The sequence below is a fragment of the Pan troglodytes genome, chromosome 10, assembly GCF_028858775.2.
Source record: "Pan troglodytes isolate AG18354 chromosome 10, NHGRI_mPanTro3-v2.0_pri, whole genome shotgun sequence".
Taxonomy (NCBI): Eukaryota; Metazoa; Chordata; class Mammalia; order Primates; family Hominidae; genus Pan; species Pan troglodytes.
In genome coordinates, this window is record NC_072408.2 from 130136145 (window position 1) to 130151826 (window position 15682).

A 15682-nucleotide genomic window follows, 5' to 3' on the forward strand; every position below is an offset into this window, starting at 1 on the left:
TAGCGAGACTGTCTCTTTAAAATAACCAACCAAACAAAAAAACATGAAGGGAGAGTGACAGAAGGAGGGCAAAAAAGTGGTTTTTTTTTTTAAGAGACAGTTTTTGCTCTTGTTGCCCAGGCTGGAGTGCAGTGGTGCAATCTCGGCTCACCGCAACCTCCGCCTCCCGGGTTCAAGCAATTCTGCCTCGGCCTCCTGAATAGCTGGGATTACAGGCATGCGCCACCACACCCAGCTAATTTTTTTTTTAGTAGAGACAGGGTTTCTCCATGTTGGTCAGGCTGGTCTCGAACTCCCGACCTTAGATTATCCACCTGCCTTGGCCTCCCAAAGTGCTGGGATTACAGGCGTAAGCCACCACACCTGGCCTTATTGTTTTTGTTTTTGTTTTTTTAAATGGAGTCTCGCTCTGTCCCCCAGGCTGGAGTGCAATGGCACAATTTTGACTCACTGCAACTTCCACCTTCCGGGTTCAAGCGATTCTCCCGCCTCAGCCTCCCAAGTAGCTGGGATTACAGGTGCCTGCTACCACACCGGCTAATTGTTTTGTATTTTTAGTAGAGATGGGGTTTCACCATGTTGGCCAGGATGGTCTTGAACTCCTGACCTCAGGTGATCCGCCCACCTCAGCCTCCCAAAGTGCTGGGATTACAGGCGTGAGCCACCGCACCCAGCCGCGAAAAAGCAAGTTCTAATATGAAGGATAACTGTTAAGGTCATGCTGCCAGACAACAGTTGGCTGGAAATAAGAAAGCATCAGTGAAGAGTAAGGAGGTACATAAACTAAACAGTTTCTAGTCTACAACTGTCCAGTAAATATTCCTGATGGAACACACCACGCCTGACAATACTTAATCTGTTAGTTAATTCATGAGGACATACTGATAAAGAGTGAAGGTGTATTTAAATCTCAATTAAATTTTGGAAAATTTGGTAGGAAACACGAAAATACTAACCAATAAGCATGAGTACAAGTATCTGCAGATGAATTATACTGATCTAACCAGTGCATCAGGGCATCATCTGAGACGACCTGTAAAAATGAGAAGAATTTCATTGAAAACAGTATTGCTTTAAATAAACTGGTTACCTAGTCTGGTCTGTAATTCTAGAGGTAGCCAATTTAAAATAATCTCTACACAAAAAGCCTAACCCTTGCTATTAACTGAATCTGAATGCCATTTGAAAAGCTCTGTCATGCTGGTTCCTCTTATGTAATACGTTTTTCAAATAACTACTTAACTATAATTGTTTTCAAATCAGATTGGCTACAAATAATAATATAAGGTAATATTAATAAAATAAAACCTAATAGTAAATGTTAGGAAAAGTGGTCGCTTAACATTTTCTATAAATCATTGCAAAATATAAACATAGAGGCATCCTCACAATAAAACTAAGAGGTAGTGAGAAGGGCTTTAAACATTCTAACTTTTGTGATTAGCACTGGAAGCTTCCTTTACTGAAGAGATAAGCTGTTTCAAATAATCATTTTAGGCTGGGCACGGTGGCTCATGCCTATAATCCCAGCACTTTGGGAGGCTGAGGCGGGTGGATCACTTAAGGCCAGGAGTTCAAGACCAGCCTGGCTAACATGGTGAAATTCCGTCTCTACTAAACATACAAAAAAAAATTAGCCAGGTGTGTGGCACATGCCTATAATCCCAGCTACTTGGGAAGCTGAGGCATGAGAATCACTTGAACCCGGGAGGAGGAGGTTACAGTGAGCCAAGATCGCGCCACTACACTCCCAGCCTGGGTAACAGAAGGAGTCACCTTAGAAGTTTCTTAAGGCTGGTAACATTAAGACTGTGATATTAGCATAACAAAAGTTGACATTTTCCTTAAACCAGGCTGGGTGCGGTGGCTGACACCTGTTAATTCTAGCACTTTGGGAGGCAGAAGTGGACATCACTTGAGCCCATGAGTTCCAGACCAGCTCAGCCTTTGCAACACAGTGAGACCTCATTTAAAAATAAAAAAAAAAAGAAAAAGAAAATATAATTTCATACCTAGAAAAGCTATCTTAAACAATTTCAATATATTATAAAATAAGTATTCTTTTTTTTTTTTTTTTTTTGAGACGGAGTCTTGCTCTGTCTCCCTGGCTGGAGTGCAGTGGTGCAATCTCGGCTTACTGCAAGCCTCCACTTCACAGGTTAAAGTGATTCTCCTGCCTCAGCCTCCTGAGTAACTGGGATTACAGGAATGCAACACTACGCCTGGCTATCTTTTCTATCTTTAGTAGAGACGAGGTTTCGCCATATGGGCCAGGCTGGTCTCAAACTCCTGACCTCAGGTGATCCAACCGCCTTGGCCTCCCAAAGTACTAAGATTACAGGCATGAGCCACTGTGCCCAGCTAAAATAAGTATTCTTTTTTTTGAGACGAAGTTTTGCTCTTGTTGCCCGGGCTGGAGAGCAATAGCGTGATCTTGGCTCACTGCAACCTCCGCCTCCCGGGTTCAAGCGATTCTCCTACCTCGGCCTCCCGAGTGGCTGGAATTACAGGTACGCATTACCATCCTGGGATAATATTTTGCATTTTTAGTAGAGACGGGGTTTCTCCATGTTGGTCAGGCTGGTCTCGAACTCCTGACCTCAGGTGATCTGCCCGCCTCGGCCTCCCAAAGTGCTGAGATTACAGGTGTGAGCCACATTGCCTGGCCCAAAGTAAGTATTCCTATATAATATAATGTACAAATGAAAAAATACCTTCTTATATTTCTTTTTTAGATCAGCATAAATTTCTAATTTGAGCTGCTTCCCAGTATTTGGTCGATAAACTAAGAAAAGTTTCTTTTTAGGATTCACTTCTTTAACTAAGATGGCAGTTTTCTTGTTGTTCCTTATCTGTTTAAAGAAAATGACAAAATATAAAGATTTTATAATACACACTTTAAGACATGTTTTTCTACCATCACGTCAGCAAACATAATCATTTGAGACTATAACACTAAATAAGTACATGGTAACTTCAAAAAGGACCGAAAATGCTTGTTTAAAAGACTTTAACACAGTCACACCCAAAAGGCAGTTATTGGACCTTAATTCTGGCTAAAGATGAAGGTTAAAGACCAAAGTTATCTTCAGAAAACTACGTGGAATTAGCTTTAATGCACAAATGTCCAACACAGATCATTTTGCTTCTTTTATTTCCTGTACCTGGAATCCCAGTCAAGCAGCCTCAGAGAGATAAGAAAAACCAAGTGTAATAAAATGTTAACAGTGGAATCCAGGCAGTAGGCATTAGGGGTCTTCAGAGAAAATTCTTTAAGCTCTGCTGTATGTTTTTAAACATTTCTCAGTAAAATGGAAAAAGAAATGTTACTCTCCTTTCAAGTTAACAATAGAATTCAAGCCCCTCCAAGATAAGGCCTTGGATGGCCCCAGTCCTCTGCACTTGTCTACTCCATCAGTACTGCCTTTCCCGATGTCACAGGGTTTTGAAGGGCAAAGTGAGAGATCACATGATAAAGTGTTCTGTAAACATCAAAGCTGCTATGGCAGCAGAAAGCAAAAATGTTGAACAAATTGTCCACACATATGGAGGTAAAAATGGAAGAAAGGGAAGCATTAGAGAAATGTTGGAATTCAGGTATGTATTTTTAACTTTTTATTATTTTTTTTGAGACAGTCTCACTCTGTCACCAGCCTGGAGCACAAGGGCGCGATCTCGGCTCACTGCAAGCTCCGCCTCCCAGGTTCAAGGCGATTCTCCTGCCTCAGCCTCCCGAGTAGCTGGGACTACAGGTACTCACCACCATGCCTGGCTAATTTTGTATTTTTAGTAGAGATGGGGTTTCTCCATGTTGGCCAGGCTGGTCTCGAACTCCAGACCTCAGGTGATCCACCCGCCCCGGCCTCCCAAAGTGCTAGGATTACAGACGTGAGCCACCACGCCTGGCCTATTTTTAACTTTTTAAAGTTGGATTTATGAGAAAAACTTTAAGAGGAAGGAGTTACTCTTAAAACTCCATTTAACTCAAGGAAAAACAACTGGAAAATTCATTTCTTCTTTATAAAGACTGAACAGCTTCTAAACAATCATTTCTGGAGCAAAACGGAAGGAAAAAGAAAAGTTTCAAAGTAAAACCATTTTCCCAGCCCTCTACACAATAAATCATTGTTTGCGGGGCTATTAACTTTTTATATTCATTCTTATAATGAAAAACACAATATTTTACTTTCCTCTTCATGGATATTAAAGACCCTTGGTCTCTTACTTTTTCCAACGAATTGAAACATTGTTTATATAATTACTGTAAAGTCATAAAACAATGGTTAAGGTGAAGATTATATTTAAAATTATTTATCAGCTGACAGGAAATATCCAAACCTATACTTAGAGGATACTGTTTAAGACACTTAACAATGGGCTCTGTCTTGACAGTGTCAGGTTAATTATACATCATCACAGAACAGTGGAAAGTAATTCTGACATTGTTTTCCCAATGGCAGCACAGGCTACACACACTGAAAAGTATGGTGGCCTAATGCAGTGGAGGTTCAAAGGCAAACGAAGACCAGGAATGAGGTCTCTAGGACCACCACTCCTCACGCCCAGCCACCTGTTGCCACACAGAGAATGAAGGACCAGTATTACGACATCCTTCAACCTAAGAGAAGCTGGGGATCAGGACTTTCATCACAATCTACCAACGGTGATATTCTGGCAATAATTTCAATTTAAAAATAATAACCAAGAGCCAGGTGCAGTGGTGCATGCCTGTAATCCCAGCTATTCAGGTGGACAAGGTGAGAGGATGGATCAAGCCCAGGAGGAGTTCGAGACTGTCCTGAAAATAACCAACACCCTATGTGGACCAATCAAAATTGCATCTATGGGGGATAGCCGAGTAAAATACTTGAATTCTACCAATATCAACATCTTGGTTGTGATATTACACTACAGTTTTAAAAAATATTACCACTGGGGTAACTGATAAAAGTATGCAAGATGTTTATCTGTACTGTTTCTTATAATGACATGCAAATCAACCTACAGTTCAATCAGTATTTCAAAAACCCCAAAACCAGCAAGGCACAGTAGCTCACAACTGTAATCCAGCACTTTGGGAGGCCGAGGTGGGAGGATCATTTAAGCCTAGGAGTTTGAGACCAGCCTGGACAACACAGTGAGACATCAACTGCATTAAAAAAAAAAAAAAAAAGCCAAATGTGGTGGAGTGTACCTGTGGTCCCAGCTACTCAAGAGGCTGAGGTGGGAGGATTGTCTGAGCCCAGGAGGTTGAAGCTGCAGCGAGCCATGATCACGCACGCCACTGCTTATCAGCCTGGGTGACAGAGCGAGCGAGATCCCATTACAAAAAACAAAACCAAACCAAAAAACCCCAACTCAACTAGGAGCCAGATCCTTTGAGAGCTTTTCTCTAGGTCAAGGATCAGCAGCTTAGGCCTGTGGAATAAATCTAGCTTGGCGCTCCTAAACTGAAGTAAGTTTAAGAAGGAATGAAGGAAGGTGGGAAAAAAAAGAGAAAGGAAGGAAGGAAAACACAGAGGACATGCAATATAGACCACATATGGCCTACAAAACCATACATATCAGACCTTCATAGAAAAAGTTTAGCAACTCCTGCCCTAGATCATTTCTGACTTCATCCTGCCTGTGCCTTCATCATACATGTAGGTACTTCATATGAGCAAGAACCAGGTCTTACTTGCAGTCACTCCATAAATATTTGTAAATAGAAAGCAAAATATGTTATATACAACCAATGAAATATTACTCAGCCTTGTAAAAAAGAACGAAGGGGCCAGGCAGCATGGTTCACACCTGTAATCCCAGCACTTTGGGAGGCAGAGGTGGGAGGATCACTTGAGGCCAAGAGTTTCAAACCAGCCTGGTCAACATAGTGAGACACCATCTCTACAAAAGAAAAATTAAAAAATTATCCACATGCCGGGCGCGGTGGCTCATGCCTGTAATCCCAGCACCTTGGGAGGCCAAGGCAGGCGGATCACCTGAGGTCAGGAGATCAAGGCCATCCTGGCTAACACAGTGAAACCCTGTCTCTACTAAAAATAAAAAATTTAGCCAGGTGTGGTGGCGCGTGCCTGTAGTCCCAGCTACTCGGGAGGCTGTGGCAGGAGAATCGCTTGAACCTCGGAGGCGGAGGTTGCAGTGAGCCAAGATCGTGCCACTGCACTCCAGCCTGGGCGACAGATTGAAACTGCCTCAAAAAACAAAACAAAACAAAACAACACAACCCCAAATATCTTAGAGAACTGGCGAAATAAAATTTCTGCTGTCTTGGATCTGAGTAAGTAAATATGAAACTCAAGATACTGCTGAATATCTACATACTGTTGAGTATCTACAGATACATGTATAGATGTGTGTGCACACACACCCCTTAGTTCTGTCCACAGAGACAAATCATAACTGAAAGAATGTAGCTATTTTACTAACTGAAAAATGAGTCTTAAAGATATAAAGCATTATTAAGACTAAAGTAAGTCTCTGTCTTATGAAAAATGCTTAATTTAAGAAAATGTTGGCCAGGTGCAGTGGCTCAAGCCTGTAATCCCAGCACTTTGGGAGGCCAAGGCAGGCAGATCACGAGGTCAGGAGATCGAGACCATCTTGGCTAACACGGTGAAACCCCGTCTCTACTAAAAATACAAAAAAAATTAGCCAGGCGTGGTGGCAGGCGCCTGTAGTCCCTGCTACTCTCGGGAGGCTGAGGCAAAGAGAATGGCGTGAACCCGGGAGGTGGAGCTTGCAGTGAGCCGAGATCGCACCACTGCACTCCAGCCTGGGCAACACAGCAAGACTCAATCTCAAAAAAAAGTTAATTCAGCCAGGTGTGGTGGCTCACATCTATAATTCCTTTGGGAGGACAAGGCAGGCAGATCACCTGAGGTCAGGAGTTCGAGACCAGCCTGGCCAACATGGTGAAACTTCACCTCTACTAAAAATACAAAAATTAGGCTGGGCACAGTGGCTCACGTCTCTAATCCCAGCACTTTGGAAGGCCGAGGCGGGCAGGTCACCTGAGGTCGGGAGTTTGAGAACAGCCTGACCAAAGTGAAGAAACCCCGTCTCTACTAAAAATACATGTCAGCCAGGCCTAGTGGCACATGCTTGTAATCTCAGCTACTTGGGAGGCAGAGGATGAGGTGAGCTGAGATCGCGCCATTGCGCTCCAGCCTGGGCAACAAAGAGTGAAACTCTGTCTCAGAAAGAAAAAAAAAGAAGAAAATGTAACAATTCTAAACTCGCACCTAATAACATCCTTTAAAATGCATTAAGTAAAAACATAATACAAATGGACAAACACACAATTACAATGATAAATTACCAAAATAGACAAAGCTAAACACAACTGGGAAACAGGTACAAAGTGAAGAGACAATTACAATGCTGGCCATTAAAAAGTATTATATATCTGAATAGAATTTAAAGGAAAAGTCGTACTTGCAATGACAAGTAAAAGCCATCGTCTGGTCCTGTCAGCTCGGCCCAAATCTTGGTAGCTTCCTCCCATGACATTCCCCTCTCTACACTAATCTGTAAGAGAAACAACGAAATTTAAACTCATTTCTGTAAATGCATCTCATGGGAAGACGATACTTCACAACACTTTCTAAACTTACTGTGTATAATTCTACGTGGCCAGAGGTTGAATATCCTGGAGTCAGAAACTTTTTAACATCACTTTTCCTCACTTTTTCATCTCCAGAACCAAGATCTTGAACAAGAAAAAGAAACATATAAATGTAAAAAGAACATTTTTATCAGGTACACACGTTTAAAGAATTTCTCCACTCCACATTTTCCCTGGGGACATTGTGGGGGGGAAATTTTCCCTACTTACCTAAGATTCCCATATCATATCTTCCATTTTTTTTGGCATTTTGAACAACTGCAGTAAGTGTGTCCGCAAAATACTGAAATAATGCATTCTGCTGATGCACCTCCATGCCTAAAATTCTATTTAAGAATTTTCCTATGTTGTTATAATCTGTAATGACAAAAGATAAACGTTTTCATGCAAATGATAATTAAAAATTTTTTATTCATCTAGGCTTAGTTCAAGTCCCATTTTCTCTTCTAAAAGTCTTCCTTCTTAACTCTTACACTGTCCTCACAACAAGGCTGTAATCTGCCCATTTCTCTCTCTAGCAATTAGCACCACTGCAGGACATGCTCAAAAGAGGTTTGTCGAATTGAATTTTTGCATCTTCAGCCTCACTTATGGAAAGTATGAACACAATTCAGTACATAAGAAAGTTAGTTCTCCAACACTGAATTCTCAACTGTAGTGGCACTATTAGAATGTCTGGGAGCTTTGGAAAACTACCGATGTCTGAGCTCCACCCGACTTCAGTAATTTTTCGTTTTGTTTTGTTTTTTGAGACGGAGTCTTACTCTGCTGTCGCCCAGGCTGGAGTGCAGTCGTGCAATCTTGGCTCACTGCAACCTCCCCCTCCCAGATTCAAGCAGTTCTCCTGCCTCAGCCTCCTGAGTAGCTGGGATTACAGGCACCCGCCACTATGCCTGGATAATTTTTGTATTTTTAGTAGAGACAGGGTTCCACCATCTTGGCCATTATGGTCCTGGACTCCTGACCTTGTGATCCGCCTGCCTCGGCCTCCCAAAGTGATGGGATTACAGGCATGAGCCACCGCACCTGACCAATTTTTTATCTTTTATTTTTTTAGACGGAGTCTTGCTCTATTGTCGCCGAAGTTGGAGTGCAGTGGTGCAATCTCGGCTCACTGCAACCTCTGCCTCGCAGGTTCAAGTAGTTCTCTTGCCTTAGCCTCCCAAGTAGCTGGGACTACAGGCACCCGCCACCAGGCCCGGCTAATTTTTGTATTTTTAGTAGAGATGGGGTTTCATCATATTGGCCAGGCTGGTTGCAAACTCCTGACCTCGTGATCTACCCACCTCGGCCTCCCAAGGTGCTGGGATTACAGGCGTGAGCCACCGTGCCCAGCAGACTTCAATAATTTTTAAAAGCTTGAGAGCTGATCATATCAGCAGCCAGTGCTGAAAACTGCTTCTCTATGCATGGATCTTTTACACATACCCCACAGCAGCCAAAACCACCCAGAATGTTTTAAGAACATGAAGCTTCCCCTTCAGCTCAAAAGCATATATCATAATGGACTTTAATACTATAGCAACAGTTATATGCCTACACAAAGCTAATAGTAGTACCTTTATCGAGAGTAAGAATTCCCGAGCGATCTTCTACATTTATCAGGCCAACGCCTATCAGTCCTTGTCGAACATCTGTAAGAACAGGATCAATTCTGACTCATAAATTACAAGGGATGTCTACAATGTACCACTAAGTGAGAAAAGTATGTTGTAAGTAGTATCATGCCATTTTAAAAAAACACCTTGATATTTATATAAACATGGAGAAAATGTGGAGAGAACTGCCCTTGTTCACACTGTCATCTGTGACCTAAGAAGGTGAGAATGGAAGGAGGGTTAAGGGGACTGTATTAACTCTCTTCATTATACATGTTAAGATTCTTTTCTTTTTTTTTGAGACAGAGTCTCACTCTGTCACCCAGGCTGGAGCGCAGTGCGCGATCTCAGCTCACTGCAACCTCTGCCTCACGGGTTCAAGCAATTCTCCTGCCTCAGTCTGCCGAGTAGCTGGTACTACAGGCTAAGTTTCGTATTTTTAGTAGAGTTGGGGTTTCGCCATGTTGGCCAGGCTGGTCTCAAACTCCTAACCTCCGGAGATCCACCCGGCTCGGCCTCCCAAAGTGCTGAGATTACAGGTGTGAGCCACTGCGCCCAGCTGCAAGATTACTGTCATTACTTATAATAAACAAGTTATCTATCTATCTATCTATCTATATATTTTTTTTTTGCAACAGAGTCTGACTACGTTGCCCAGGCTGGAGTGCAATGGCATCATCTTGGTTCACTGCAACCTCCGCCTCCCAGGCTCAAGGGATCCTCCCACCTCAGCTTCCCGAGCAGCTGGAACTACAGGCGTGCACCACCGTGCCTGGCTAATTTTTTTTGTAATTTTTTTAGAGAGGGGGTTTCTCCATGTTGCCCAGGCTGGTCTTGATCTCCTGAGCTTAAATGATCCACCTGCCTTGGCCTCCCAAAGTGCTGAAATTACAGGTGTGAGCCACTGCGCCTAGCCATAACCTGTAATTTTAAGAAGTTAGAAGTAAATCAAGGAGTCTTTTTTTTTTTTTTTTCTGAGACAGGGTCTCTCTCACCAGTCTGGAACGCAGTGGTGCCATCACAGCTCACTACAGCCTCCACCTCCTAGGCTCAAGCAATCCTCACACCTCAGCCTCCTAAAGTGCTGGGATTACAGGCATGAGCCACTGTGCCCAGACCAGGGAGTTGTTTCTGACACTCCTGATGTCAAAAGGAGTGAAGGTGTAGGGTTAAGACTTTATTGCTTTTGTTGAAAGCCGAGAGTAATGATGAACACCTCTAACTGGTATGTCAATATGAACTGTTGACAACACATATCAGTATGTGCTAATCTACCAAAAGGACTTTCTAGTGAAAAATGCTAACTCCATCTGGGTGCCTTGGCTCACATCTGTAATCCCAGCACTATGGGAGGTTGAGGTGGGAGGATCACATGCGGCCAGGATTTCAAGACCAGCCTGGTCAACATGGCGAAACCCCATCTCTATTGAAAACACAAAAATTAGCCAGGTATGGTGGCGGGCACCTGTAATCCCAGCTACTTGGGAGGTTCAGGCAGGAGAACCCTTTGAACCTGGTGGCGGAGGTTGCACTGAGCCAAGATCACACCATTGCACTCCAGCCCAGGTGACAGCACGAGACCCCGTCTCGAAAAAAAAAAAAGGACATTTCCAAATACACGAAAGAAAAAAGGCTAAGCTATGAGCCACATGTATCCATCACCCAGTTTAAACAACTGTGAATTCATGGCCAATTTTGTTTCATCCAAACCTCCCACCCCCACCAATCAATCCTCACAGATTATTTACCTAGGTACTTTTTCAACTTTAAAATTAAATTGAATTTTAAAAGCTATTTGGGGCTGGGCACGGTAGCTCATGCCTGTAATTCCAGCACTTTGGGAGGCTGAAGCGGGCAGATCATGAAGTCAGGAGATCAAGACCATCCTGGCCAACATGGTGCAACGCCGTCTCTACTAAAAATACAAAAATTAGCTGGGTGTGGTGGCATGTGCCTATAATCTCAGCTACTCAGGAGGCTGAGGCAGGAGAATGGCTTGAACCTGCTGGCAGAGGTTGCAGTGAGCCGAGATCATGCCACTGCACTCCAGCCTGGCGACAGAGCAAGACTCGGTCTTAAAAAAAAATAAAAATTAAAAAATAAATAAATAAATAAATAATTTTTAAAAAAGACTCGGTCTTTAAAATAAATAAATAAATAAATAAATAATTTTTAAAAAAGGCTATTTGGCAAAGTGATTTTACTCAATGTACTAAAACAACTTTCCTCTATTAAATCTATTATTAGACAAACATGCTTTCACTATATCAACAGTAAGAGCACTTTCATTTGAATAAAATTTGCTTTAATAAATCTGTTTAATACAAGATAATTATGTGTCCTAGTAACCATTAATTTCAAAGTTTTATACATTTTATGTCCAAAGAAAAAAACTAATATAACAGCAAACATTACAACAGGTTTGAGTACATCTTTGTCAATAATCATTGTCATTGTTATGAATATTTGTAGAAGTTACCTTTAAAAAATTCTCCAGGATAGTCTGGAGGTGGTGATACCATAGGAGAATCCAAGTTTACAATGGATTTCATGACAATTTCTAAAGCATTTCTTCCATACTGCAAAAAAAATCAAAACCTTTAACCAGTTTCAGCATTTGGATACTCTTCAATCACATGACCACCTAAATACTATAAAAACTATTGGCTGGGTGCGGTGGCTCATGCCTGTAATCCCAGCACTTTGGGAGGTCGAGGTGGGTGGATCACCCGCGGTTGGGAGTTCAAGACCAACCTGACCAACATGGTGAAACCCCCATCTCTACTACAAAAAATTAGCTGGGTGTGGTGGCAGACACCTGTAATCCCAGCTACTTGGAAGGCTGAGGCAGGAGAATCGCTTGAACCTAGGAGGTGGAGGTTGTAGTGAGCCGAGATGGCGTCATTGTGCTCCAGCCTGGGCGACAAGAGCAAAAAACTCCCTCTCAACAAAACCCCAAAAAACCCACAAACTTATTGTACCAAAGATTCAAAAAAGCAATTCTCAATTAACTTTATATGTATTTATTTTTTCTTTTTTTGGAGACAGAGTTTTGCTCATCGCCCAGGCTGGAGTGTAATGGCACGATCTCTACTCACTGAAACCTCCGCCTCCTGGGTTCAAGCGGTTCTCCTGCCTCAGCCTCCCAAGTAGCTGGGATTATAGGTGCCCGCCACCATGCCCAACTAAGTTTTTTTTTTCTTTGAGACGGAGTCTTGCTCTGTCGACAAGCTGGAGTGCAGTGGTGTAAACTCGGCTCATTGCAACCTCTGCATCCCAGGTTGAAGTGATTTTCCTGCCTCAGCCTCCCAAGTAGCTAGGACTACAGGCGCACACCACCACGCCTAGCTAATTTTTCTATTTTTAGTAGAGACAGGGTTTCACCATGTTGGCCAGGATGGTCTCGATCTCTTGACCTCGTGATCCACCCACCTCGGTCTCCCAAAGTGCTGGATTACAGGCGTGAGCCACTGTGCCCAGCCACGCCCAACTAATTTTTGTATAAGTTTTTGAGACAGAGTCTTGCCCTATTGCCCAGGCTGGAGTGCAGTGGCATGATCTCGGCTCACTGCAAACTCCGCCTTCCAAGTAGCTGGGACTACAGATGCATGCCACCACGCCCATCTAATTTTTGTAGAGATGGGGTTTCACTATGTTGGTCAGGCTGGTCTCGAATTCCTGACCTCAGGTGACCCACCTGCCTTGGCCTCCTATATTCTGGGATTATAGGTGTGAGCAACTGATCCCGGCCTAATTTTTGTATTTTTTTTTTTTTTAGTACAGATGTGGTTGCACCACGTTGGCCAGGCTGGTCTCGAACTCCTGACCTCAGGTGATCCACCTGCCTTGGCCTCCCAAAGTGCTGGGATTACAGACATGAGCCACAGCGCCTGGCCTTTATATATATTTTATACTGCCTAGTTCATGTCTCTACACATAAAAAACATGAGAAAAATTAACTTCCTTTGCTTCTGAGAACTCACAGTTAATTCAGTCTCATTTATTCTTGTTTTCCAAAAGGAATAAAGACAACTACATTGCTATACTGATACTTAACATGTGATCTAACATACATGTGAAATTCTGTCTTATAGGAAGCCATGATTTTAAAGCAAATGCATAGGAGAGGCAGTTTTGTTTTAGACAGTAACTACTTTTCTTTTGTGTTCCCGAAAGACACCATACGCTATCAAAAGTTTTCAGAGATACTGAAAATTGAAATGTACCTTATTATCAAAGTTGAACCTGCTCAGATCTCTAGATTCTGTTGCTCTTCTATCGCCATGCGTAAGTGCCCCCTGTTAAAAACAAAAATTTCAATCAAGGCACAGGTAACCTTTTACCAGAAAACAGGTACAATAGATCATCATTTACACACAGCCACACAACTCCAAAACTCACCAAACTCTCAAGTCTTTTAGCAACAATAGATGCAAATCTTTGTTCTCCTGCCAGTTCAGAAATCAGAAAGACATACTCAGGAGCAGTAACTTGGTTTGATCTATGAGTACGTCCTGCAACGAAATTTTGTTTTAAAGATCATTGATTGTGTTCGCTGGACAGAGAATATTCTGAGATGTATTCCTAGCATTTAACACTAAACTGGTATTGGGAAACCACTAAACAATAAAAATTACAGATAATGTAAAATTACCATAACACACATAAAACTGCTCAATGACAGAAGTATTAGCATTGCTACCCCAATTTTGCTTAACCACATGTTACTGATGCACAATTACTCTGGATTTTCCCAAAATTGTTTTTCAAATCATTGGTCATAAGAACATGAAGATGGAGGGAGGAGCTATGGGCCTTTGGTGAAGCTACTGAGGTTGGAAACACATATGGAAGTAGCAGCTTCTCTGATATGGACCTAATACATCCTTAAGTTTTATAAGGACACTCCTTGAGGAGCCCTGTTCTTGGAACCCCACAAATTCCCACCACATATATATTTTTTACAACTTATAAACAAGCAAAAAATGAATCCACAATGCATCATATACTATAAGGTATATATATATAACACTCCTTAAATGCAAGATCTGAGATTTCGAGATAAGATATAAGACATTAAACAGGATTTTTTTGTTGTTGTTGTTGGAGTTTCGCTCTTGTTGCCAAAGGTGGAGTGCAATGGTGTGATCTTGGCTCACTGCAACCTCTGCCTCCCGGGTTCAAGCGATTCTCCTGCCTCTGCCTCCTGAGTAGCCAGGATTACAGGCATGCACCACCACGCCCGGCTAATTTTGTATTTTTAGTACAGACAGGGTTTCTCCATGTTGGTCATCCTGGTCTTGAACTCCTGACCTCAGGCGATCCACCCACCTCAGCCTGCCAAAGTGCTGGGATTACAGGCGTGAGCCGCCGCGCCTAGCCTGTTTTTGTTTTTTGAGACAAGGTCACGCTCTGTCACCCAGGCTGGAGTGCAGTGGTGAAATCATATCTCACTGCAACCTTGAACTCCTGGACTCAAGTAATCCTCCTACCTCAGCCTCCTGAGTAGCTGGGACTACAGGCACACGCCACCACACCCAGCAAGTTTTTCTTTTCTTCTTCTTCTTCTTTTTTTTTTTTTTGAGATGGAATCTCCCCATGTTGCCCAGGCTGGAGTACAATAGCGTGATCTCAGCTCACTGCAGCCTGCGCCTCCCAGGTTCAAGCAATTCTCCCGTCTCAGCACCCTAAGTAGCTGGGATTACAGGTGCGTGCCAACACACCCAGTTAATTTTTGTATTTTTAGTAGAGGCTGGGTTTCACCATGTTGACCAGGCTGGTCTCAAACTATTACCTCAAGTGATGCACCCACCTCAGCCTCCCAAAGTGCTGGGATTACAGGCACGAGCCACTGCTCTCAGCTGTTTTTCTTTTCTTTTGGTGGAGAAAGGGTCTCACTGCGTTGCCCAGGCTGGTCTCAAACTCCCGGACTCAAGTTATCCTCCCACAGTGGCCTCCCGAAATGTTGGGATTACAGGCATGAGCCGCTGTGCCCGGCCTAAACCTAGGTTTTGGTATGCGCAAATTTACCCCAATGATTCCTAGCTATCCATTAAGTGAAATCCAGTTTGTAGGAACTTACCGAACTGTTGAATTGCTCTATCAGCGCTCCAAGGTAATTCTAAAGTCATATGAACTCTTCGCCTTTGATTTTTAGCTCTCCTATCTGCTTGTAATGAAATACCCGAGCTGGCAGCTTCTGAGATGATAGCAATATTCTGTGTCAAATATAAGAAAAATAAAGTCACTTTTGCATAAGAACAAGCAGGCCAGTGCCTTAAATGAAGTCCTTCAGCAGACTGCCTATTCTCTCCTTCTTTCTCAATAATGAAGACTTCCAGTTTTATTTCCCAGTCTCCCTTACGGCTAAGTGTGAACATTCTCCAGCCAGCAAGGTGTAGGTAAAATGTATGATGCACAGGAAATGTCCTTAAAAGTAGGCGACATGCCCTTC

At 42.8% G+C, this 15682-nt stretch overlaps 1 protein-coding gene across 11 annotated transcripts in view; it reads right to left on the reverse strand.

Annotated features, from left to right (window-relative positions):
• The window catches only part of SBNO1 (strawberry notch homolog 1), a 75765-nt gene that overhangs the window by 12990 nt on the left and 47093 nt on the right, over nucleotides 1-15682 (reverse strand). For 10 of the 11 annotated variants that reach the window (XM_063785231.1, XM_016924534.4, XM_054663797.2 and 7 more), the window contains 10 exons: nucleotides 15311-15446; nucleotides 13630-13742; nucleotides 13455-13526; nucleotides 11708-11807; nucleotides 9190-9264; nucleotides 7841-7987; nucleotides 7620-7714; nucleotides 7441-7533; nucleotides 2715-2852; nucleotides 957-1033 (listed from right to left, as the gene is read on the reverse strand). In XM_063785231.1, the coding sequence (XP_063641301.1) occupies nucleotides 957-1033; nucleotides 2715-2852; nucleotides 7441-7533; nucleotides 7620-7714; nucleotides 7841-7987; nucleotides 9190-9264; nucleotides 11708-11807; nucleotides 13455-13526; nucleotides 13630-13742; nucleotides 15311-15446 (1046 nt within the window). The remainder of the gene's footprint in view (nucleotides 1-956; nucleotides 1034-2714; nucleotides 2853-7440; nucleotides 7534-7619; nucleotides 7715-7840; nucleotides 7988-9189; nucleotides 9265-11707; nucleotides 11808-13454; nucleotides 13527-13629; nucleotides 13743-15310; nucleotides 15447-15682) is intronic. The other variant, XM_016924535.4, reaches the window with a different exon arrangement.